The sequence below is a fragment of the Apodemus sylvaticus genome, chromosome 11, assembly GCF_947179515.1.
Source record: "Apodemus sylvaticus chromosome 11, mApoSyl1.1, whole genome shotgun sequence".
Taxonomy (NCBI): Eukaryota; Metazoa; Chordata; class Mammalia; order Rodentia; family Muridae; genus Apodemus; species Apodemus sylvaticus.
The window spans coordinates 20780943-20806903 of record NC_067482.1 but is presented as its reverse complement, the minus strand read 5'-3'; the positions used below and the strand labels follow the sequence as shown (position 1 = coordinate 20806903).

The window sequence follows — 25961 nt, the reverse complement described above, 5'->3', positions numbered from 1 at the left end:
AGATCAGAAACTCCCAAAAAGAAACAAGCCAGGCATGCTAGTGCATGCCTTTAATCCCACCACTCAAGAGGCAGATACAGGCAGATCTCAGGGTTCCCAGCCAGCCAGGGCTGCATAGTGAGACTCCGACAAACTAACTGGGGCTGGAGAGAGGGCTTAGTGGATAAGAGAACTGACTGCTCTTCCAGAGGACGTTGGTTCTATTCCCAGCACCCTATGGTGCTCACAACCACAACCACCTGTAACTCTAGTTCCAGAGACCCAAGGGCACTGAGTGTATATGATGCTTAATATCTTTACCCATATAGAAGCCTTGTTTGATTTATTTATTCATTTTATGTACATGAATGTACTATAGCTGTCTTCAGACACACCAGAAGAGGGAGGGCATCAGACCCTATTATTACAGATGGTTGTGAGCCCCCATGTGGCTGGGAACTGAACTTTAGACCTCTCTGGAAGAGCAGTCTCTTAACCACTGAGCCATCTCTCCAGCCCATATATAGAAGCCTGATTAGTGTAGGGTTTTTTTCCCCCACTTTAAGCCACAAATTTCTTCCTTGTTATGTCAGAATCATGATGTATCAAGTGTGACGTCTGGTTCGGTGTCTGTGCCCCGTAGTCTCTTGCTTTATGAGGTGCTGGGGTGAGGGCTGCTGTCTTGGTATTCCTGTCTCTCTTCTTACCTGTTTCCTCCTTTATTCTTCCCTCCAGGGACGGACAGATTACTGCGATCCTAGACCAGAAGAACTATGTAGAAGAACTCAACAGACATCTGAAGTAAAGAATGAATACAATTCTTTTATGGGGGTTATTGACAGAGAAAGGAAATATAAAACAATGAGCAGTAAGGACCGGTTCAGCCGGTATTCACCAAATACATAGACAATTCCTATTTACCGGTCGTGGAGCTAAGCAGTGGAAGGCAAAAAAGGTTATCATGAAATTGTAACTAGAGATTAAATGAGATACTCAGTTAAGAATTATAGAACATGTGATATGTGTGCTTGACATTAGCCATGGTTTAAGCCACCTTCTACTTTACTGGTATGAGGTAAACCATCCACTGCTGTAAACTGTACATCCAGTACATTTTACTACTTAAAACGTGTTTTGTTCTTGTGTCTCTCACTTACACACTTACTGAGGTATTATTACCTTTCACTGCCACTGACTTACCAAGTACTCATCGGGTATTTCAAACTTGCCAGAATTACTTTGATATTCTTGTGTTAAAATCAGCTTAATAGTTTTAGAGGAATAATTAACATTAACATAGCGATTAATATAGAACTTTTGTAAGTCCTGTTATAAAGCCATTCCCCACCACTACCACCCCTACCTCTCTTGGGACAGGGTTTTACTGTGTGACCTTGGCTGGCCTGGAACTTGCTATGTAAGGCTGACAGCTGGCTTTGAACTCACAGGGATCCACTTGCCTCCACCTCTAAGTGCTGGGATTAAGGGTGTGTGCCACCATGCTCAGCATAAAAGCTATTCTTTTTTTTTTTCAAAGATTTATTTATTTTATATATGTGAATACACTGATGCAGTCTTCAGACACACCAGAAGAGGGCATCCGATCCCATTACAAATGGCTGTGAGCCACCATGTGGTTGCTGGGAATTGAACTTAGGACCTCTGGAAGATCAGTCAGTGCTCTTAATCACTGAACCATCTCTCCAGTCCCATAAAATCTATTCTTAATTGATTTACAATTCAGTTATAAATTTCTGTACACACAGAGGCAGAGTACAATATGCTTTGCAGGTCTTTGGTCACATTGAAAAAAATTATTTTAAAATGCACTGGGCACTGGACAGATGGCTCAGGAGTTTTGAACTCTGACTGCCATTCCAGAGGACCCAGGTTCAATTCCCCCATCCACATGAGGACTCACAGCTGTCTGTAGCTCGAGTCCCAAAGGCTCTGATGCCATCTTCTTGCTCCTGTGGGCGCACACCCATGGTACACAGACATACATACAACAGAATACAGATATACATCACCAAAAACAAACAACAACAACAACAAAAACCTCAGAAGGAAACTCAGGCACAGTTTATTGGAACTCAAGGGGAAACAGTAGGCAGGCAAGCCACAGATGATAGCAGCTGCTAAGGAGCTGAGGTGGAGAAAGTTCCATCTGTACCAGTACACGAGTAAAAAGGTACATCCCAAGGGGAAAGAAAAAGACCTGGGTTCCAAGAAGGCTGCAATATTGCCCTCCTCTGAGTAACAAAAGCAGTCAGTACTCTGCCCTGAGGGGCCCTCCAGGGGAGACATATTTACTGTAGTTGTTCGCCTCTTGGTCTACTAATTGCTGATGTGGGTAGCCTGGCTGTGAGGATGTGGCATGTGTTTATCATCAGTTTGCCGCTTCAGCCCAAAGTGCAGGACTGGGAAGGAAGAGCCAACAGCGCTGTCACGGTCGGTTTACCTTTGACTTCTGACTTGGGGCTAGTTTAAAGCCAAACCCATGCCCTTGGTTTCTCTGTAACCTTGCAGTCTGTTACTTCTAGATCTGTCTCAACTGCCTGGATGGCCAGTGCTGGTTTATTTTAAATTTAGCTGACAAAGCTGGAGAAATGAGTTATGAGCAGTTTGGGGATTTTCCACAGTAGTGCTTGATATTGGTGTCCTTTATATTATTTATATATTTATTTTTGATTTCTACCATGCTATAATGACTGAAGTCTTCCATCTCAGAGGAAGCTGGCATATTGATATTCATGTTTCACATGGTACCTTCAGAAGAAATGGTAACAAAGGATGCTTTTATTTCCTTTCTTCATCCCTAGCATCCTCTCTTAGTACCAATATAAATTTTGAGTAGTCTTAGTTCCAGCCAGCAAATCCAAGAACCATTGAAGTACATTTTCTCTGGGGATCAGGAACCGAGCCTGACCTGAATGCCCTGCACCGCCGAAGCAAGCGCAGTTGTGGTCCCATCTGACCCTCCAGAATGAGCTGCGCTCCCCCTACCCTTCCGTGCTTCCTCCTCCATGTGGGTGACAGACACTGAGGCAAGCAGGCTAGCGGTGGGCTAGCGCAGCGAAGTGCTGTGAGGCAGTGCAGGGCTGACTGCTGGCCACGTGGGCAGAGGTCTCAGGTAGCTAGAGAGCACTTAGAACGCGTCAGAAATCACCATGCACTGTGATTTCACACAAATACTGAATACAGCCTCCCATGCAAGGACACGACAGCATCGACAGGCACAGGTCCTTGTATGCTGTCTGAGAGCAGACAAGTCTGGCAGAAATTGTGTGCATTGAAGAGAGTATTAGAATACAGATATAATCAAAACACATTGTATATATGCATGTATGAATAATCACAAACTCACTCTGTAATAAATACGTACTACTTAAACTTGTAGAAAGTTAATACAGACTGGTAAGTGTGGTGGGGTTAGGAAGGCAAGTATAAGCTGTTGTCCTGTTTTTCAAAAGAGACTTAACGTTTTGTTTTCTTCTCTTAATAGTGCAACCGTAAACAACCTTCAGGGAAAAGTAGATGCATTAGAAAAATCCAACACTAAATTGACAGAGGAAGTAAGTGTTTTGGAAATTATTTGACCTATAAAATTTAATAGTTTACACTAAGAGACCTGTCACTCCTATTACCTTGGACATGAAGGGTTTGACTTTTCAGATAAGAACTGCTGTAGAAAAGAGCTGCTTGTCCTGGCTGTGAAGTCAGGTCCTGATTTTCCCAGTAGAAAATTGACTGCGCAGTCAATTGTGTGAACAGTCTGACTGGAGGGGCCTGGAGTATTTAACATACAGCATGATACTCGGGATTCAGTAAGCATTGAGGCCACCGTTGATGTGGTACAGCTAGACAGAAACACCGTGCCACCACCTCAGGGCTATGCGTTCCAAGCTGGCCAGCTCCTGACCTGAGCCCTATGTGCTCTTGAATATGCCTGACACGAGCAGCTGTGGCCAGGCCCCTGCTTCTGGGATGTGCTGCTTGCTGTCATGTGCTCCTGACTCACTTGGTCACTTGACCTCTGAGAAAGCCCGGTCCCCCACCCCACCCACCACGCCAAATGAAGGCGCTCAGACTTCCTCTTTCAACTCCAGAGTAATTTCAACAGTTACTCTGGAAATTAGGCAAGAGTACAAATGTGAAAGCTCTCAGAAAAGTCCATAAAATAAGAAGAGAAACTTGCATTTGACATCTGCTCAGTAGGCTAAACCTTTATGTAGTTCATGTTTAATAGAAGTAGATGTTTTCATCAAGATCGAAATCCAATGGTCCCACGTGCAAAGCTGGTGGGCTGTTTCTAATTGTTATGTACAGGGAGATAAACTTGGTGTAAATAAATTCGGTACACTAATTGGGAACATGCTAATTAGTTTTTCTTGAAAACATAGAGAGATAGAGAGATAGATTGATACATAGATAATACATTAGTTTTGCATCTTTTTTGAAATAGGGTATATTTAGCCCACTCTATCCTCAAACTTAAACTCCTCCTGCCTTAGCTTCCTAAGTGCTGGAATTACCTATAAAAGGTCTTTTGGAGGGTTCATAACACAACTCCCATGACAGGAAGTAATACCTTATAATCCCTTGTTTAGGCAATGTGTCACTATCTTCTGTTCATTTGTTTTTGAGACAGGACCTCGCTCTGAGCATTTTAGAAGCATTCTTCCTAAATGCATTTAGAAGGTAGCCATGGAGATGCCCTTGAAGTAAATACTCTTAGTGTGGAGGCACAGGAAGAAGGTCACAGAGCAGGCAAGGCCACTGAGTGCGTGATGTGCGTGCCCTGTGAGCATGAGGACCTGAGTTTGCATGCTCAGAACCTGGTAAAAGGTGGGCATGGTGGCCTGTGTTTGTGACCTTAGCCCTCTGGGTTGGACACACACAAGTCCTGGGGTCTCACAGGTAGCCATTCTGAGCCAAAATGTTAGCTCCAAGTTCAATGAGAGACCCCTCCTCCAGAATAAGGAAGAGAAACCTAAAGAAAGACTCCCAATATGAACCTTTAGCCTGTGCGCCCAGACACACAAGACATACACAACACAGGTGCACAGTCAGATACCTACAGCCATGCACACACATAAAGTAATGTATTCACTGTAAAGAAGCAATATGGGTGATTTTTATTTTTGTTTTACCTACTGGAAAGATATTTCTCCTATGTTCCTCATTAGGACAGTTATTTTTCTGAGACAGAATCCCATTATGTAGCTAAAGCTAAAGAGAACATAGTAGCCTCAGCCTTCAGCATGCTGGGGCTACAGGTGTGCACCTGGATGATAAGGAAACTTTTAGTGGGTGATTGAAAGCTTCCTTTAGCTATAGAGTCCAAAGAATAGTCAAGCCTGAAAACTATGTCTTAGCAGATCATAAATTGTTTTACTCAATAAAAAAAATAAACTTTAAATTTTGGTCAACAGCTTGCCGTTGCTAACAACAGAATTATTACCTTACAAGAAGAAATGGAAAGAGTTAAAGAAGAAAGCTCCTATCTACTGGAATCCAATCGGAAGGTAAATCCTTAGTGGATCCTAAGACGTTTGTGGAGAGGAGGGACTCTGTAAGCCACAGGGAGGAGTCTGTGGGGGCTCCTGGGCACTGTGGAATAGCAGCAAGCTTACTCTCCTGTGTGTGACTGAGAACGGCACAGCGCAGACGCTCTCGCCCTTTGCTCTTTGTCACTTGCTCTCAGCACTGCTTATGTTTGTTGAGAGACTTGCAGAGGGCTGTGCCAGCAAAGACTAATTCAGGCTCTTGTTTGTGCACTAACGGTTTGTGCTGTGGCCCGTGGTTAAAATCTTAGTAATGGAACTGGAGAGATGGCTCAGTGATTATGAAAGTGCTGCTCTTCCAGAGGACCTGGGTCAATTCTCAGCTCCCACATGGCAGCTCACAGCTGTCTGTAACTATAGTTCCGTAGGAGAGCATCCAGTTTCCTCTTCTGCCCTTTGGGGGCGCAAGGTGCACAAGTGTGCACAGACATACATTCAGGTAAAACAATTGCATATTTTTTAATTTTGATAATAAATATACCATTTTTTCACACAGCTACTCCTTAAAAGTGAGTAACCTCATTATCTGTTGTCAGTGGAAAAGAGTTAGCATGTAAATGAATTTTCTAAATACCTTCAAAGACCAAGCTTGGTTGGTTGGTTGGTTGGTTGGTTGGTTGGTTGGTTGGTTGGTTGATTGGTTGGTTGCTTTTTGTTTCACTTTTTCAAGGGTTTCTCTGTGTAGCTCTTCCTGTTCTGGAACTTCCCATGTAGACCAGGTGGGCCTTGAACTCAGAGTTCTGCCTTCCTCTGCCTCCCCAGTGCTGGGATTAAAAGCACACAGCACTATTGCCTAGCCTAGAACCAAGCTTTTATACAGTGTAGTTTTGCAAACCTATTTTAAATGGCTCAGTTCTGTCTTACTTTATTCTTGATGGTATTCTTGGAGAGAGAGGCTCACTGTGTGACCAGGATTGACCTCAAACTCTTGCTCCTCCCTCCCAAGTACTGGGTTTATAGGAGCACACGTTCAACCCTAGGGAGCGTCAGGTGATGCCTTAGGCTTTCCAATGGATTGGCCCTATAATTGTTCTAAGTCATGACAGCACTACTTTAGGGGGATGTTCTAATTGATAGCTCTTCTATCAGCCATGAGTGTAGGATTGCTTGTTTGTTCTATGGTTTCACCGGCGTCTTGCTCCTTTAGCTATGATCTCTAGACAGACGAAGATAGCGCATGTGAACTCTCTGGACAAAGAATATATATAGCGCCAGTCAAACCTCTGAACCAACCCATATTTTGTAGTGAATACCATATCAGAGTTTATGTTTTGTTTTGATATTGTTTTGATATTGTTTTGTTTGGTTTCTTCGTGCCATGGTCTTATATAACCCAGGCTGGCCTTGAACTTGGTATATAACCAAGGATGGCCTTGAACTTGGTATATAACCAAGGATGGCTTTGAACTTGGTATATAACCAAGGATGGCTTTGAACGCCTAATCCTCCTGCTTCCACTTCCCAAGCTCCAGGATTAAAGATACAAGCCACTATTTCCAGGTTTATGAGGTGCTAGAGATTGAACGCAAGGCTTCTTGCAGTTGAGCCCTGCTCTACCACCTGCACTGCATGGGCGTGCGTGTGTGTGTGTGTGTGTGTGTGTGTGTGTGTGTGTGTGTGTGTGTGTGTTTGTGCACACACGCATATTTAGGCGGTGTCTTAGTCTGTAACTCAGGCTAGCTTCAGACTCACAGCAGTCTTCTGCCTCAGCCTTAAGTGCTAAGACTACAGGCATGAGGCACCACACAGAGCCAGGATAGTATTTTCCAGGACTATTTTGGGGAACTTTACCACCTATTTTGGTAACTCATTTTAGGGTCTTAACTAAGGATACAGCAGCCCCCCACCCCCCAATTCAGCATAACCTTTAAATATACTCAACTTGAGTTTCTTTGTTGTATCTACTAATTTGATAGTTTTACATCCTTAAATATGTCTTCTTACTCATCTTTTCAAGGGTCCTAAGCCAGACAGAACTGCAGAAGGGCAAGCGCTGAGTGAAGCCAGAAAGCATCTGAAGGAGGAGACACAGTTACGACTGGTAAATCCCTGAGTTCTAGAAGCTAGGCCACATGAAGGTTGGGCTCTGCGAGGCTTCATCTGAGAGAGCAAGGCCAAGGCTCAGTCGTGCTGCCGGCTTGCCATCCCTGTAGAGCTATTTCCTGCCCTGCCCACATGCTTTTTTCTTGCCTTTTTTTTTTTTTTTTTTTTTTTTGAGACAGGGTCTTGTTGCTGATACGTGGCTCTGACTGGCCTTCCTCTGCCTCTGTGGTGCTGGGATTGGGGTGCACCACCATGCCCAGCTCTTTGTAACCCCTATTCCCAATAAATCGTTCAGAGTTTGCATCCTGGGTATTCTCCACAGCAATTCTGTCCATCCAAAACTGTTCACTTTTAGTGTAAAATGTAGGAACACTGGGCGTATAGAATGTTGTTTGTGTGTGACGTGGTCCAGCTGTGAAGCCCAGGCTGGCCTCACACTTAAGATCCTCCCTCTATAGTCCTCGCAGATCACAGGAGTGTGCCTGGTAGTCTCCCCAGACTTATCTTAATTTATTTATTTTTATATACATTGGAGTTTGATGGTATCAGACTCCCTGGAACTAGAGTTACAGACAGTTGTGAGCCACCATGTGGTTGCTGGGAATTGAACTCAGGACCCCTGGAAGAGCAGCCAGTGCTCTTAACTGCTGAGCCATCTCTCTAGCCCCTCTGCTCAGACGTTTTAACTATACAGTCCTTACTCCTACTTCACAGTTCACCCTTGCATATAGTCTATCCTTTCCTCCTTGCTAATCATAGGTCAGAAAATAGCACCTTGTTTGTTTGTTTGTTTGTTTTCCAAAAAGGGATTTCTCTGTGCAGCCTCAGATGCACAGATCTGCTTGCCTCTGCCTCCTAAGTGCTGAGATTAAAGTCTTGCCCAACCACTGCCCAGAGAATTATACTTTTAAAAAGATTAATTTATTTGCTTTACGTATATGACTACTCTGTCTTCAGACACACCAGAAGAGGGCATCAGATCTCATTACAGATGGTTGTGAGCCACCATGTGGTGGGGGAATTGAACTCAAGACCTTTGAAAGAGCAGCCAGTGTTCTCAACCACTGAGCCATCTCTCCAGCCCTGAGAAGATACTTTTAATTTTAGCTTTATATCTGAATTTATTCTTCATCTTAGATATAAATGGAAAAATTATCCAGTACTGGACTTCTTAAGATTGTTTAAGAAATTAAAATATGTATGCATGTGTAGATATGTGTGTATGTAACTCATAAATATATTTATAATTATTTCTAAGAAGGAATACTATTCCTGTAATAGATTATTAATATTAGTATATTAGTAATCTTAGTATTTATGTATTAGCTTCTGAAAGTCAGATAATATGCAAAAGCACAGAACCCTGATAAAAGCTCTTCAATGAGGGGTGGCTTAATTTGTACTAAAAAGTTACCTTAAGTTAAGAGTACAAGATAGAAATTCAGATTTTCTGAAAACTCAACCTTCTTAATGTGCTTAAAATAACAAACATTTACTGTCTATTTGTTTGTAACTAGGTATTAAAATGTTTTCTATAAGAAATATCCTAGGAATAATTTCAGCATGAGGAAGCATGATTGGCTTTTATCATAACTACTTAGAGGGAACATATGATACAAAAATTGAAAGTTGTCATATGTAGTATCACACTTTAAGAGACAGGAAACTAAGGTGTGCCTTGGGCGCAGCCTGGATGCAGAACTCTGGACTGTGTGTCTGCTAAATAATGCTGCTGTGATTACGGTAGAAACCAAAGTGTCATATTCTGTAATACAACTCCACTCCGCCATATTGACCATTCCCAGTAACTGGCTGTTACTCCAGGGACCAGAGTGCGTCGACTCTATCAAAAACACCCAAGTAAATGTTCCTCTCCTTAGTCCTGATTGTTATTATCAATGTCTCTTAAATCCCCTTTGAGTCTTCTGCCAAAATAGTCAGCACAAAGGGTTCTCCTCTACCCGTTCTCGTCAGATGAATGGCCTTTGAGCCATTGATTTGGCTGATTGAGGAAGGGGCACAGCACTTTCTTTGTCTTTGGGGCAGGATGTTGAAAAGGAGCTGGAGCTGCAGATCAGCATGAGGCAGGAGATGGAGCTGGCTATGAAGATGCTGGAGAAGGATGTCTGTGAGAAGCAGGATGCCCTGGTGTCTCTGCGGCAGCAGCTGGATGACCTCCGGGCTCTGAAGCACGAGCTTGCCTTCAAGCTGCAGGTAGATGAAGACGAGTGACCGAGCCACTTCACAGCCCAGCCGAGAGTCATGTCTTCTCCCAAACAACTCTCAGACTGTCACAGTTCTCTGCTGCTCTTCCTGAAAGTCGTGGCCACCTTTCACATAGTAAAGGAGAATCAAACAGTTTTTCATTTTTTTCTTTAAGCAACCCCTGCTTGCTAGTTTTACATCAACTTGACACAAACTAGCATCATTCTGGAAAAGGGAATCTCAATTGAAAAAAGTGCCCCAACTAGATTAGCCTGTGGGGAAACCTGTGCTCCATTTTCTTGATGGATGACTGAGGAGGGCTAGGCTTCCTGTGAGTGGTGCTGCCTGGGCTGTAACAGCCTTCCTCCATGCTTCAATCCCTGCCTCCAGGTTCCTTCTCTGACTTCCTTAGTGATGGACTGAGAAGGAGAAATAAACTGCTTTCTCCCAAAGGTGCTCTGGGCCATGCTGTCTTCTCACAGCAATAGAGACCCTGGTTTTTAATGTCAGTGTGCCGGTCTGAGTCCAGGTGTCCTCAGAGGTCAAAGGTGTCAGGTCCCCAGCACTGGAAGCATAGGAGTCTGAGCTGCTGTGTGCTGGGGATCAAATTCCAGTCCTCTGCAAGAGTGGTGTGTGCCCTTGTCCACTGAGTCACCGCATCTCCAGCTCAAAATAAGGGTTTTTTCTCTTTTTAAAAAAATCCTTTTATTTTCAGCGTATTAATAATATGCATTATTTTGTAGATAAATAATACATATTTAAATCTAGGTTCCTCATAAGAGGGTATGTGATACTTGGTTTGTTTTGTTCCTTCCTGTTATCCTCTTTCCTCTCGTGCCCACCCCCCCCACCTTCTTCTCCACACCTAGTTCTCTATTTTTATATTATATTTTTCTTTCATATAATATTTCAATATATTTTAATTTATTTAATATAAATGCTTGTATCCTATAACTTATACTGTGCAGTTTAGTGTGTCAGCTGAATTGTAAATTTCATTAGATCATGATAAATTCATGAGCCTTCTGATACTGCCACAAGCCTCATATAACAATTTTTACTTTACCAAAAATGCTCTTTGGCTTTCTTTTTTCAATTGGAAGATAATTGATACAGAAATGTGGAGAGCACTCCCATTTATTTCCTGTTTTCTGTTATGATAAAAACCAAAAACCATATTATAACTCTTCATTCTTTTCTAACAGAGTTCAGACCTAGGAGTGAAACAGAAAAGTGAATTAAACAGTCGCCTGGAGGAAAAGACCAGTCAGATGGCTGCCACCATTAAACAGCTGGAGCAGAGGTACAAGTGCTGCTTCCCTACGGCGCTCAGTGGGAAGGGCAGGGGGGTGTCAGAAATGATGCAGGAGACTGACCCAACTAAGTCAGATTGTGGGTTAGTTATTATCTGTGGGGGAGGGAGAAGGGAGGGAGAGAGTGAGTGTGTGCGTGCGTGCGTGTGTGTGTGTGTGTGTGTGTACGCGCGTGCGCGTGCGTGTGCGTGTGCGTGTGTGTGTGTGTGTGTGTGTGTGTGTGTGTGTGTGTGTGTGTGTGTGTTACCATAAGAAAAAGAGGCCCTGAGTTTGAGAGTGAGTAAGGGAGACAGAGGAGAGCCTGAAGGGAGGAGATTAAATTTTTTTTAAGTTAAAAAGTGGTCTTTAAGCCTGGCAGTGGTAGCGCACTCCTGTAATCCCAGCACTTGGGAGGCAGAGGCAGGTGGATTTCTGAGTTTGAGGCCAGCCTGGTCTACAGAGTGAGTTCCAGGACAGCCAGGGCTACACAGAGAAACCCTGTCTCAAAAACATCAAATCTAAAATAAAAACCAAAAAAAAAAAAAAAAAGTCTTTAAATAGTGAGTTTCAGGCTAGGCTTGGTTAACAAGTGAGACCCTGTCTAAACACTGTTTGTAATTGTATGGTTTTGTTCGTCACTAAAGTCTCTGTTTTACACTAGGTGGGGTAGGGATTCTGAAAGGCATCAGTCATGGCGTGGTCTCTCGTCTTGTCTTTGACTGTTCCTCTCCTCTGTCTCCCTCTGTCTCTGTCCTGAATGGCTCTATGACTCCGCCATCGCCTCCAGTGCCCCTCCTCTGACTCCCTGTATGGCGTCTGGAGGTTCCCTCTCCTGCTACATCCTACTCAGCTGCCTGCAATTCTCCCCAGCATATGCCTTCCTCTTGAGACTTCCCAGGCCAGTGCACTGTAGCAGCCAAGGTCATGTGGCAGGTCTACCTCTAACCTGGCCATCACCCTTCAGACACCTTGACCACGCCCTCCACGCTTTCCTTCCCTCGATTGATCTTCTGATTGTTCCACCAATTATGAATGTACCCTCCCCACTCCCTTCTTGGAATACATTTTTACACGATGGCTCAGATGTCACCACCTGACTTTGGCGTCCTCTGGTGCCTCTTTCCAGCTAGAAATCCACCTCTGCCTGTCCCGCCCTGTCATTTCTCACTGTGTACCTCACCTTGAAGTCTATAGATGCGCTAACTTCTGAGAGTGAGTTCCTTCTAGTTAGTTAACTAGCCTTTTCATTCTGTCACAGCTCTGGAATGTACATGGCACAAATTGACATGAATGAATGAATGAATGAATGAATGAATGAATGAATGAAATGGATGGCTTGCTTCAGATGATTCTTCAGGGAATCAGGAGGGAATACCCTGAACAGCAGAACATATTAATGATAATACTAAAGTTAATTATAAGCCTATAAATGAAGTTGAAACCTTTGGAGTGATTGGTACTGCTGTGACTGATAGATTAAAAAAAGAATCTATTTATGTGGCAGAGTATTCAATTGGTTGTTCGTAAGCGCTGATGTGTTTATGATTTAATAAGCTGATGTCTGTGTTCTTAAATTGTGCTTTTGCAATGTTGAAAACCATTCCTCAGTGAGCTTTAGCTTGGCATGAAGGCCACCAGAGCTAACACGATGACTTGTCTGACTTCTCTTCTTCCTGTCTTTGTTTCTTGTTTATCCATTTTCTCATCACCCTTCCAACTCATTTTTATTTTTATTTTTATTTTATTAAGTGAAAAAGATTTGGTGAAACAGGCAAAGACCTTAAATAGCGCAGCAAATAAACTGATCCCAAAGCACCAGTAACCGTTGTGCAGTTGGTCAGCTCACAAGTCTGACGTTACAGATTAACGATAAAAGGAAGAAATCTGCAATTCCTACACTTAAGCTCTGATTCTATACAAAATATCACCAAAAGTTGACCTTGAATTTGTTGGACTTAAAAAAAAAATATAGGTGGCTGTATGGATATATAGGTTGGGTTTTATTGTTGTGGTTGCTGCTGTTACGCCCTCCCGCCCCCCCAGAGTTAGACATTTTGGTATGGATTCCTCATTAAATACCAAATAAACTTTGAGAAATATTTCTGAGTTTTACAGTAAATCAAAAGAACATTTGTAGGGAGCCTGGGGGCGGAAGCACTGTGCTTGTGTGCTTGCTGGTGTCAGACTCTGTGTGTGCCTCTGTCCGCGCCAGGGAGCCTGCTCTCTGCAGTGTAATGGCGTACAGGTGTCACCTGGTGACCCGAAACTCTTCTAAAGTAGCTCTGTCTCTTAGGCCATGACTCCTTTTCTCTTGACTTACGTAGGTTTCATCAATCCCCAGCCCAAGATAAGTATTTAGTATTTCATTACGGTTCTGTTCTCAGTAACCGAGATTGCTTGCAATTTATTTCTGCCTTAGCGATGTTGGACAAGAAGAAAAACAGCATCCTTACATCTCTTTAGAACTCAGAAACTAAGTAGTGATTAGGTAGCTCTTACATCACAGCGTGGAAGCCTGAGAAAACCCTCTAACACCGCCATCTTCTACCTCCGCCCTTCTCCGACATCCTACTTACTACGTAGGTAGCTCAGAGAGGATGTTAATACAAATCCGATGTCACATCTGCCCTGCATTCCTGCTGGAATCCCGTGAGGCCACATTGTAGTCATGAGTGGCAACTTCCTGCCTGTTGTCCTCCCCTGGAGCACTTCCCCAAGAGCTTCCATCACTTTTTCTGTAAAGAGAATTTGCTAAATGTTCTGGGAAACTAATCTAGTTACTAAAAAACAACAAATTTCCAAATGAGAAATAAATAATATACTAGCATTATTGTTTAATATCAAAATAAAGATCCTCAAGCGCCCCGAGCAATACAAAGTGAGTAAGCCTTTTCTAAGCGACCACGGGTCTAACCCCTTCTGGGCTCTACATTGTAAATAATTCTATAAATACTTTGATTTAAGAAAAAACACACTATTTGATTTGGGGAGGCAGGCTTTTCTATACGTGAGCCTTTACTCCATCCAGTGGTATCAGCACAGTGCTCCTCATATAGCATAGCCTGTGCTAAGAGAGAGGCAAAGATAACCCCTTTGCTTCCAGCTCCTCAAAATCGTTACCTTCTTGGTGACCTGGAATTAAAAGTGCCCCAGGGCTAGTGCAGCCTGCGTTAGAGCCAGCTCTGTGGGGGTCCCGTGGCCCTGAACTCATTTGAATTCTCACAGTTTCTCACTGCATAGGTAAAGCGCCTACTGCATTCCATTTATCAGCCTTTAATGGTGGTGAGTCGCCTTTTACCTGAACATCTAAAAAAATAATCGAATCAAGAAAAGACTAACATAGCATGCCTCTAAATTCTATTACAGAAAGCCTCAAATATTTCACCTTCTAAAACATGATTCTTTATAGGTGCAAAGTTCTAAGACATTTAGAGGAAAGCATCCCTGAGAATCTTGCGGAAAACATGGTCAGGAGTTGTAGGAACCCCAGTTGTAGGAACCCCAATGTCTGCCTGGTCACAGGACATCTGATAGGATTGGAAAGGAGAGGCAGCCAGACGTCCACAGGGTCCTTGGGAAGGTGGAGCCTGGGTAAGGCTACTGCGGCAGCCTCCCGGCCTCCGGCCTCCTGCAGCACAGGGGGGTCAGGGGGAGCTGCTCCCAGGAGCACACTCGCTGTGTGTAGAAGACAGAGAGAGGATAGGTACCAGAGTGTCAGCAAAGACAGACAGTGGCTTCAACATCAATTACTCTGTACTTGACGGTGGCTCTGGATATGGATTTCCGAAAAGTGATGTCTTGTTGTTGATCATCTAATGGCTGTAAACTGTAGTACTAGAATAAAAAAAAAAAATAGAAAATCAGCTTCTCTTCTGCCTGCTTCACCTTCATCTTGTTTTTCTTTAGAATTTGTTTCTTCTCCATCTTTTTCCCCTTCATAATTTCTCCCCGCCGGGTTGTTTTACTTTGTGTTTGTGGACTTGGTCTTCCTCCCCACCATGGCTTTTGTTTTTTATCACAAGTTCATGTGGCTCACACCCAGATTGCGCCAGGCTGAGCGCGGCCGCCAGTCGGCTGAGCTGGACAACCGGCTCTTCAAGCAGGACTTCGGAGACAAGATCAACAGCCTGCAGCTGCAAGTGGAGGCGCTCACCAGGCAGCGGTGAGCGGGCGGGGCAGTTTGACCAGCGGCCGGGGACTGTGGTGGGAGCTGCAGACCTCAAGGTCACAGTCATCTTGGCTTGGTCTCGCCAGTGGCCTCCGTGAACAGTAGGAACTCAGAAAGCTTCACAGGCCTGAACAGTTCCAAATCCACTCAGCATCCCTCTGGTTAAATAAGTAGGAACCGGCTGCTGGGCCTGGTGATACAGGCTTAAAATGTCATCTGAGACAGGAGGAGCCCAAAGCCTCTTGTCTTCAAAAACTGACTTTAAAAGAGAATTAGAGGGCTGGAGAGATGGCTCAGCGGTTAAGAGCACTGACTGCTCTTCCAGAGGTCCTGAGTTCAAATCCCAGCAGCCACATGGTGGCTCACAACCATCTGTAATGAGATCTAATGCTCTCTTCTGGTGTGTCTGAAGACAGCTACAGTGTACTTACATATAATAATAAATCTCTTTAAAAAAAAAAAGAGAGAATTAGAGACCGAGTACTGTCTAATACATAGTAAGTACTGTCTAATACGATGCTAATGATAACTGTTAATGCCTCCCTCAGTCCTGTAGTAGGTTGTGTACTTTGCAGAACACTTCACACACTGATGTTCCTAAGCTGTAACATCGGTCCTTCAGTGTGTCGCAGTTCACACTGTTAAGCTAGTAAATGACTACACTGTCCCTTTAAAAACTGTTTCTCAAATATTTCACCTTACTAAACCCTGAGTACTCTCTTGGGCCATCTCTCAAGTCATGACTGACTGCTAGTGAAGTGGTGGCTGCCAAGGACACCGAGAGAGCGGGCTTGGGCACGGGCTGTGTGGAACTGAGTACCTGACCGGAGACCCGACGGGCCGAACAACGTGAAGGAGCTGTAAAGGCTCCTTTCCTGGGGTGTCTTACCACACACTTACAATGCTCTCCCTCGCTCGTGTCAGTATGTTCTCACCCAGGACACCAACACCAACTCCTCATTAGGAATTAACATAAAGGTCGACACACTGGGCCGGGGCGCTCCAGCCATGCCTACTGAATTTCCAGAGACGAGCAAGCCGCCTTCACGTGTCATGGCCTCCCAGCTCGGCTGTCCATGTGTTTCAGGGAACTTTCTGAGGCATTCAAACTCTGTTGTTGAACTTTAAGGGAAAGGTTTGGCATTCTTTAGCATATATGATATAAAAATCAGAATTTTCCTCCTCTCCTCTCCCACCAAACCAGGACTCAGCTGGAGTTAGAACTGAAACAAGAAAAGGAGAAGAAGTCACAAACCAGGGGCAACTCAGGGAAGGGGGCCCAGAAGCCAGAGCTGCGCATGGTAACGTGTGTTCTCTGCCCACTCGCTTTATCCCACTTACATTTTTTTAAAGAATTTCATATATTTTATTTTGATTATATTAACTACCCAGTCCCAAATCTTCCACTTACTTCCGATTCCCCAGCCAACTTTGCATCTTCATTTTATAAACACATTGAATTCAACTAGTCTTGGCTAGATACTCTTGCCTTTGTGGCCAATCACTGAAACATGTTCAAAAACACAAACAAACAAAGTAGTAAATGAAACATTTTCTTCAAATTATATAATATAATCATAACAGAAACATTAAAAAATATAGTAATTCCATTATCCCAAAGGAGATTTCTAACATTTAATATTGTCCTTTAAAGATCTTGAAAGAATTTTATTTTTTTTTATTGATATATCTTTTATTTACATTTCAAATGATTTCCCCTTTTCTGGGTCCCCACTTCCCGCAAGTCCCATAAGCCCTCTTCCCTCCCCCTGTTCCTCCATCTACCCCTTCCCGCTTCCCTGTTCTAGAATTCCCCTATACTGTTGCACTGAGTCTTTCCAGAACCAGGGGCCACTCCTCCATTCTTTTTGGACATCATTTAATTTGTGGATTATGTCTTGGGTATTCAAAGTTTCTAGGCTAATATCCACTTATCAGTGACTGCATACCATGATTGATCTTTTGAGACTGGGTTACCTCACTTAGTATGATGTTCTCCAGCTCCATCCATTTGTCTAAGAATTTCATGAATTCATTATTTCTAATGGCTGAATAGTACTCCATTGTGTAAATATACCACATTTTTTGTATCCATTCCTCCGTTGAAGGACACCTGGGTTCTTTCCAGCTTCTGGCTACGACAAATAGGGCTGCTATGAACATAGTAGAGCATGTGTCCTTATTGCATGCTGAAGAATCCTCTGGGTATATGCCCAGGAGTATCCCACTTACATTTTCTGAGCTAGCTTCATGGGTTCGCCGGGGCTCTCACAGCCCACAAGCATAGCTGCTATGGTCTGCAGTCTGCACAGCAAAGCAGGCTTCCTGGACATGGGAGAACGGGATCCTGACCTGACCTCTAAAATGATCTTGCTCAGTTTGGAAAAGTGAGTCTTTTCCTTTGATGTGTAATAGAACTATTCTGGTATCATAATAAACGTGTACTTCTTGGAGTCCCGATAGATGTATAATCTAGTGAATTAGTCCCTCCCAGGCCCAGCCCCCTCCGACGGATCTCCTCAGCTCTGGACTTGCTTCTGGGGCCTTTCCGTGTCATGTGGGTTGCAGTGTGAATACATACAAGGAGGTCCTTTGAGAAAGAGAAGAAGCTAGGATTACAGAGGGACTGGCATGTAGAGCGGTTAAAGAACAGAATGGAACTTTATAGACAAAGTCTGAAAAGGTCTCCAGCTTCTGCAGGGCTGAGCAGCCACAGTTCTCCAAGATGGTCTGTGACCAGCCTCTGGAAACGATGCAGGGTAAAAAGCATGAGACACCTCTATTCAGAGGCGCAAGTACCTTTGTGTGTATTAATACGTGTAACAGTGTGAGGACTTTTTTAAGTAATTTCTAGAGAACAAGCTGCCCGCTTGCTGCAGTACAAAGGAGTGATGAACACAAAGTACTTACACTAAACGTGGTACTGGTGGAAATGTGCAGACCCACCATGCCGTGTGCTCGTCACTACTTAGTTGAGCGCAGGGAATTCTGTAGGTGTGAGGAGGTCTGCCTGGCTGCGTTTCCTTTCCTAAGCATACGGTAAGGTTCTCAGTCTTGGTCTGCCCTAGATAGCACTTCTCTTCCCTGATACTTGACTGCTCTAAGAACTTGGCAGACTTTTGAAAGTAGGTGGGAAGTAGTTCAGGGCAAGCAGTGGCATGTGTGTATATGTATTTTTTTCTCACAGAAGTTGATGTAAAAACTACCCAGGCTGCCTTACCAGGCTGGGTCTATTGCCCTTCCACAGGGAAACTTGCTTGAGTACAGGCTGAGGTCCTTGGCAGTGAGGCAGCTGAGTAAGCGTTCAGAGGATCATACAACTGGTTGGATAAGCTGGGCTGGGTTTGGCCAGTTTTTCAGAGAAAAGTCAAGACATACTTTTCCCAAGAACCAACTTCTCTTGAGCCCACTGAAGAGGCCATTCCTTTGGATTTTGTTTAAATTTCAGAAAATAAAAAATTCTCCAGAAATAATCTACTTCTAAACTGAATCAAAATTATTTAATAACTTCTTGGTGGAGAGTATGAGAAAACTGCTTTGAAAGTTAAGTCCTTTCTCTAAAACGGAGAGGGAGGGAGGGAGAGAGGGAGGGAGGGAGGGAGGGGGGATGGGGAGAAGAAGCAAGGAAAGTTCTTCCTCCTCAAGCCAAGGCACTATGGAGGAAGCCTGTGACATCACAAGTTAGCATCCTGAGTGATTAATGATCAAGCTATTTTCTTTTGGCAGGATGGGAAGCACAGAATTCAGGAGGAAAATGTTAAACTAAAGAAGCCGCTGGAACAAAGCCACAGGTGTTTGTAATGCTCTTAACATGTGCTGTTGAGCTATTGAGTCATTTTGGAGTGGTGGGAGGGAGCTCATGAGGGAGAGTTGTGAGGTAGAAGGCAGTTAAAGGGAAACTACACAGCATACTACAAACCAGCTGGATCACGGAGGGGGTGGGCGGCAGTCGGCCTGTCCGCCGAGTCTTCCATATTAACTCCTTAAATTATCACTTAAAGACATTCACCTCGCACATATAGTCCCAGCCGTTAGATGGGTGAAGCAGGAGGAGATATCACCAGCATGGGCTATACTGATACTCTGTCAGAACATTACGTGTGTGTGTGTGTGTGTGTGTGTGTGTGTGTGAATTTTTATTGAATTGGAATCTAAAGAACATGAGGCTCTATAGTTATGTTCGTAAATGAACATTGGTGTGATTGTTGAGGTAAATATCCTCATTCCCTTAGGCCTTACTTTCCTTCCCCTGAAGGGTTTCAGCTTGTCTCCATCCCCGTTTCTTCAAATTCATCTGATCCACTCACTATGAAAAGCATAGGCGCTAGGCGAGGTGGTGCACGCCTTTAATCACAGCACTCGGGAGACAGAGGCAAGTGGAGCTCTGTGAGTTCAAGGCTAGCCTAGTTCCAGTACAGCCGGAGCTACACAGAAAAAACCCTGTCTTGGGCGTGGGGGAAAAAGCATAGGTTTGTTGTCTTGGAAGAAAAATAAGAGAAAAACAGTTCAGACTTTTTAACAGTGACTTTACCATGTTAGAGAAAAGCATTATATAAAGCTACTATGTAACAAACAAAGGAGATCAACTATAAAGCATTCTAGAAAAATAAAACCAGGAAAATGACTGTTTGCTGGGGGTTGGAAGAAGAGGGTGAGGAGATGATTCCCAGCAGCGAATGTTTAGGGCAGAGAAACTGCTCTGTATGCCACAGTCGCATATGCTGCCACACTGTTGGCACATAGTCTGGAATAGACTTTTGGGGGCCTGAGTTGGATTGGAATGGGTTGGTTTGGATTTTTGAGACATGGTTTCTCTATGTAGCACTGGCTATCCTAAAACTCACTGTGTAAACCAGGCTAGCCTCAGACTCAAAAGATTTGTCTGCCTGGGATTAAAGGAGTCTTAAATATCCCTTCCTTGCCTCCAAGGTCAGAATGATCCCAAAAATCTCTAATTTTACTTTAATCTAGGACTAAAAGCTGGTCCATCTGATATAGTAGATCCACAGATGCACCAAGATAAGGAAGGCTGTAAAATTAGCTTTTCAGGGCCTTTCTGGCAAAATCACAGTCATTTACTAGAAGAATCTGGAATGCTGGGTTAAACATCAAGTTCTAACCTAGGCTCATAAAATAAAAGATATGCATGGTGCTCAGAAGCTTAGGACATGGGTTTCACTTTCATAGTTCCTCTCAAGTGTAATTAGCATTATAAAAGTCTAATCACCAAGTCCCTCCTCTGCAGCTGAGAAGGCTGAAGTGCAGAGGCTGGGTGACTTACTGGTCGCCTGTGTCTGCCATGCATACACTGAGAACTTACAGTACAGAACAAAGTGGGTTCATCCCACAGAGATACAGTTGCTTCTGCCTCTATGTGCTGGAATTAAAGGGGTACACCACCACTCTGTGACATGTGGTACCCTCTAGGACCTGTCTCAGCCAGAACTGTCAGCACAGAATACAGGAATGTTAACAGAATATTTAGGGCCTTGGTCACCATGGTCTAGCCCCCTGCCTCTCAGCTGAAGATTACATGACCCACTGTAACTGGGCTGCATTTTTACTGAATAGGAGTTGGCTCTTTGCTACTTTTCTGAAGAAAGAGTTTAACCTGTTGGAAAGTATTTTTATATACTTCTCATGACAATCTGATTAATTGATTTCCTAGATTAGTTTCTTAAAGATTACTTTTTAAGAGTATTTAAGGAAAAAAAAACAAATACATAGACTGTGATAATGGGTAGATTCCATAATGTCAGATATAATAAAGCTTTAAAAATATATGGTTAATGAGCCACTGATGTTTTACATAAGACAAATGGTATTTTCTAGATTGTAAAAAGGAAAGGTAAAGTATAACTCCATATATATTTGTGAATCAGAACTGTAATGTATATCAAGGATCAGATAGAATCTAGTAAAAGATTTAACTAAAATGTCTAGAATCTTGGAGGCCAGTTAATACTTATGCTGTTCCCAGCAATGTACAAGGACGGAGGCACTGCTTATTTAGTGAATGCCTTGAGATGTATCCAGGACTTACAGTAATGTAGTCCTTGCTACTCTTTATTTCCCCGTTGTAGGCTGCTGACTCACTCTGCAGAGGAACAGGTAAGGAAGACTCCTGTTTTAACATGCCTCGCACCCAGTTACAAAGTTAGTGTGCCACACTAGCCGGTACCCAAGGTATCATGGGAGGAAGACGAAGGGATACAACCCTGTGTAGCACCCTCCTAATAATCTAACATGCACTCTCAAGTGTTGGGAAACATGTCTTTGATATGTTGAAAGACAAAAATACTATTTCTGGGTGGTAAAAATAAAAGAGAGATACAAATTGTAAAGGATTTGTAAATGGGAATCCTAATGTGATTGGGATTCATGGCAGAGCTCAGAGCACTGAGCCCACAATTGAGTCTCATTTCCCACATGAGGTCACCTCTGATGAACTCGCACTAAAACCACTCACTGCCCTCTCATTTTCCCTTACCTAAAACAGAGGAAAATATTTTTTTGGTCACTTTAAAGTTTTTTCTTCTTGTTTTTTGCTTTTATGTGTATGGGTGTCCTGCCTGTGTGTGACCAGGGCTACACAGAGGGACACATATGAATGCTTGGTGCCCAAAGAGAGCAGAAGAAGGTATCAGAATCCCTAGAACTGGAGTATGGACAACTGAACTGCTATATGGGTGCTGGGAACCAACCCTTAGTCCTGTGGAAGAGCGGCCAGTGCTCCTAACAGCTGAGCACTCTCTCTAGCCCCTTTTGATCACTTTTGAACTCTTTAAAAACTTTTAACCTAGAGAAGCAATTGTAAAACACCTTGAAAATACAACATGGCAACCCAATGAGAAGGCCATGTCTGGGTCAGCTCAGCTCGTCACCTTGTAAGATTTGAAAGGAAGCCCGTGTTTCCATGCTCACTGAGGCAGAGGAGCAAGGGGGAGGGGGGCAGGAATGCTCAGTTTTCTTGTCATAAAGTTCAGAGTTCAGATAACAGGATGTGTAGTTTGTTTCTTCCCCTTCAACGTGTAGTCTGATTTTAGAGCTGAAAGTGTTACACAGTGTTCCTGCCCCATGTGCTCAGGAAGGTAACTGGCTTACTGTGTGTCTTAGGGTCAGCCTGCACTCTTTGAGAAGCCACAGGTGTGTCAGCTGTGCCAGGCCGGTGACAGCCAGACAAAGGTGAGTAGTCCTTCCTGGAGATGGCCTACAGCAGCAGCTCCTTGCCAAGAGGAAACAGGACTTAGCTGTTTATTATGGTGCCAGGAGTGGGCTAGAACACCAAGGGGGGGAGCATTTGCCAGACACTTAGTCTTTAAAAGAAATGCAAGTGCAAGCTGGGCAGTGGTGGCGCACACCTGTAATCCCAGCACTTGGAAGGCAGAGGCAGGCGGAGTTCTGAGTTTGAGGCCAGCCTGGTCTACAGAGTGAGGTCCAGGACAGCCAGGGCTACCCAGAGAAACCCTGTCTGGAAAAAAACAACAACAAAAAAAGAAATGCAAGTGCATACATAATTGAAACAAACAATACTGATTTATAAAGTGCAGTATTGGCTGCACATCCTTTTGTCACTTTGTTTTTACTTTGTATTGTAACTGTGAGAGAGGGGAGGGAGGACAGGCTGTTGCCCACCTGCCATGGTGGTCATCTGGGGGTCAGAGGACACCTGTGAGAGCCTCATATCTTCTCCAGCCATGGGTCCCAGGCCCTCAGTTCTTCACATTAAGCTCTTTTACCTCAAGAGCTGTTTTCAGTGGACCTGTGTTTAGGTCTTGAGCCCTGGTCCCGTATGGCCCAGATGTCCTGGGACTGGCTGTGTAGCCTGGACCATCACCACACTTGTGCTCTCTGTCTGTGCCTCAAGTACTGCCGTTGCACTGCGCACCACGGGCCTGGCCTAAGTCTGTGTTTTGTTTTGATGGAGTCCAGCCCCTGGCGTATACTAGGCAAATGCTTTCCACTGAGCCCCAGCCCAGCCCAGTGCTTCCGCACATTGTCCCGGTTGGTTCCATGTGCTGCAGGGTGCTAACAAAGCAGACTGCTGTCCCAAGTCCTAGTCCTTGGCTCAGTCCTTCCAGGTTGCTGCATGCCGGGAGAGGAGAGGAGAGGAGGGGAGGGAAGGGGAGAGGAGAGGAGAGGAGCTCTCCCACTAGGCCCTGTCCATGTCAGAGTAGGCAAAGTGACAAGACTAGATCAGAAAGAACTGATGTCCTTGATGGCTGAGACTGGCACTTGTTAACAGCAGTATCCTTCAGCACCAGATGTGATGCCCAGAGATGCTCAAGAGGTGTTATGTGCAAAGGAATATTACAAACGGGCACTTGAAGAATTATAAGAAATGTGCCCAAATTCCAGGTAACATCATGGATGTTCTTAACAAACTCATGGATGTTCTTAACAAGCCATTAAGATGGCTGAATCTTAACAAACTCAGTGTGCTCTAGCAGATTAGCGGAACCATGTAGCAAGTGAACATGGCTGTGAATTCATAAATGTTCCAAGACATTAGAAAGCTGGCCGGAGTCATCCTCTGGAACCTATGCAGAGCTGCTGACCCTGTTGGCGTGCTGCAGTGCACTGCTGTAGCAACACACTGCTTGCTTGCTGAGGGTTCAGAAGTCATGGAGACCAGTGTCCCTAGAAACAGAGGCAGGAAGCAACACAGAAGTGCTCATGGAGCACCAAAGAGAAGCGTTAACCCTGTCGGTGCTCTGGGAACGGAGTGGATATTGAACACATCTGAAGACTCTGCTCCTCCAAACATTGCTTCCTCGATACCTTATTTAGTTTCACGATGCTCAGGTATTTGCTAGAATTTAGAATTACCCTACCCAAAAGTAGAGATCAAAAGTATGAAGTGTACTCCGGAGACTGAACACTCTGCTGCCCTGATTCTGGGACAGCCAAGCTACTTCATTTAGATCTAATAGCTGACCTTGCGCCTCTGACCTATCTGCTCAGGGCCGTTTGGCACACAGCAGCCATTTTAGACCCTTTCTGTCCTTAGCTTGTTCTTGTGATCTCATCTCTTGCAGAACACATGTAAAAACTGCAGAGGAACCTTCTGTAATGCCTGCACGGCAAATGAGCTGCCTCTTCCTTCAAGCATCCAGCCTGAGCGAGTGTGTGGTCCGTGTCACGAGCAGCTGATGAAGCAGTATTCCACCAGCCCACCCTAAGCCTGGGGCCAAGACCAAGCCAGAGTGTGTGTTCCCGGCCCAGATGCCTTGGGACCCAGGCCTTAGAGCCAGCCGCAGTTGGTAGGAAGAGAAGTAAACTCGGGCCTGTTGTCACGGGAAGGCGGGGCTTGGAGTGCTCTGACCTTTGCTCAGCTCCTCTAATGAGTTTGTAAATAAAGTTGCCGAGCCTTTCCCTCCCTCACCTAAATGAGCCCTTCTGGGAGCAAGGATAGAAGTGATAAAGCTGGGCCGCCCTGTCAGCCCTCGTGAGGCTGCTCACTACTGCCGCACCACCGCTGCTCACTACTGCCTCACTACTGCCGCACCACCGCACCACCGCCAGAAACATTGCATGTGCATTCTGAGGGGCGACCGAGTGTTAGGGAGATTAGAGTGTTAGGGAGATTAAGATAACAAGTGCGGCTCTGGTACTGCTAGACAGTTTCCTCTCAGCTCTCAGGACCTACCTCTTTACCAAACTGTGAACCCAATCTCAGGGAAAGGAATCAAGAGTAATATAAATTATGAATGTATTGATAATACGTTATAACTTCAGAACCAGAATTGTTTTTGTTTCGGTTGCTTCCCACCAGATGGCTCCAGAATTAAGTATGTGCGCGTCTCAGAATCTCTCCCGCAGAGCAAGCCATTGTCCGCCCAGTCCCTCCCTCACAGGAGTCATAAAGGAGAGTAAGACGTGTCAAAGGCAGGGTTGGTCTTGCAAGTAGAAGATTAAAGTAAAGCTAAGCCAGGTACACAACATCAGCTCTGAGTTGTTAATGGCTGAGGACAGTTGGCACAACACTCATTAAACTGTTGATCTGATGAGAAGTCCATTTCTGAACTGTTACAGATCAGAAGCTACAGGCGAGGTTCTTGGAAAGGACAATAGTCAAACATCTCTTTGTGACAAACCCTTGCTGGAAAGTGGGGGACACTGAATAAAAGATGGAAAGAAATGGTCTCGTTACAGTGACTTTGTTGTATAGTTGTATATCTGGATTGTCTGATTCCAGTAAGACTTGGGAAAACATGAATCTATGCAGGTTTGGAATTCTGGGGCTAAAAATGGTGACAAATCCTGTCTCCTGAAAAGGGTTAAAACCTGGGAAAGGCATTATTATTTCAGAAGTCTGACCTGCTGGTAAAGCTGAAGTTTAACACTTGAAGTTAGCCAGGTGGTGGTGGTGCACGCCTGTAATCCCAGCACTCTAGGAGGCGAGGCAGGCAGATTTCTGAGTTCGAGGCCAGCCTGGTCTACAGAGTTCTAGGACAGCCAGGGCTATACAGAGAAACCCTGTCTCGAAAAAAACCAAATCCAAAACAAACAAACAAACAAAAAAAAAAGAGTCCTAAAATAGGAGAAAATAAAATTAGTAATTCTGACTTGTTGTGTTGGTTCTTTTCTCTCTGGAAAAAAAAAATGTGAACAAGTTTTTATGTGACTGAGTTCTGCCTCTATGCCTTTGTGTACCGTTTCCATGCAGTGCCCATGCCGACCAGAGGAGGGCGTGGCTGCCCTGGA

At 44.3% G+C, this 25961-nt stretch overlaps 1 protein-coding gene across 6 annotated transcripts in view; it reads left to right on the top strand.

The window, feature by feature from the left end:
* The window catches only part of Rufy3 (RUN and FYVE domain containing 3), a 79426-nt gene extending 54031 nt beyond the window's left edge, over positions 1–25395 (top strand). For 3 of the 6 annotated variants that reach the window (XM_052198076.1, XM_052198079.1, XM_052198078.1), the window contains exons 7-18: positions 715–780; positions 3485–3554; positions 5415–5507; positions 7504–7587; positions 9636–9803; positions 11000–11097; positions 15129–15248; positions 16459–16555; positions 18981–19045; positions 21338–21365; positions 22371–22439; positions 24293–25395. In XM_052198076.1, coding sequence (XP_052054036.1) covers positions 715–780; positions 3485–3554; positions 5415–5507; positions 7504–7587; positions 9636–9803; positions 11000–11097; positions 15129–15248; positions 16459–16555; positions 18981–19045; positions 21338–21365; positions 22371–22439; positions 24293–24436 — 1102 coding nt within the window. In that variant the 3' untranslated portion in view covers positions 24437–25395. The other 3 variants (XR_007980129.1, XM_052198081.1, XM_052198080.1) reach the window with 3 other exon arrangements.
* The last annotated feature ends 566 nt before the right edge of the window (positions 25396–25961 follow it).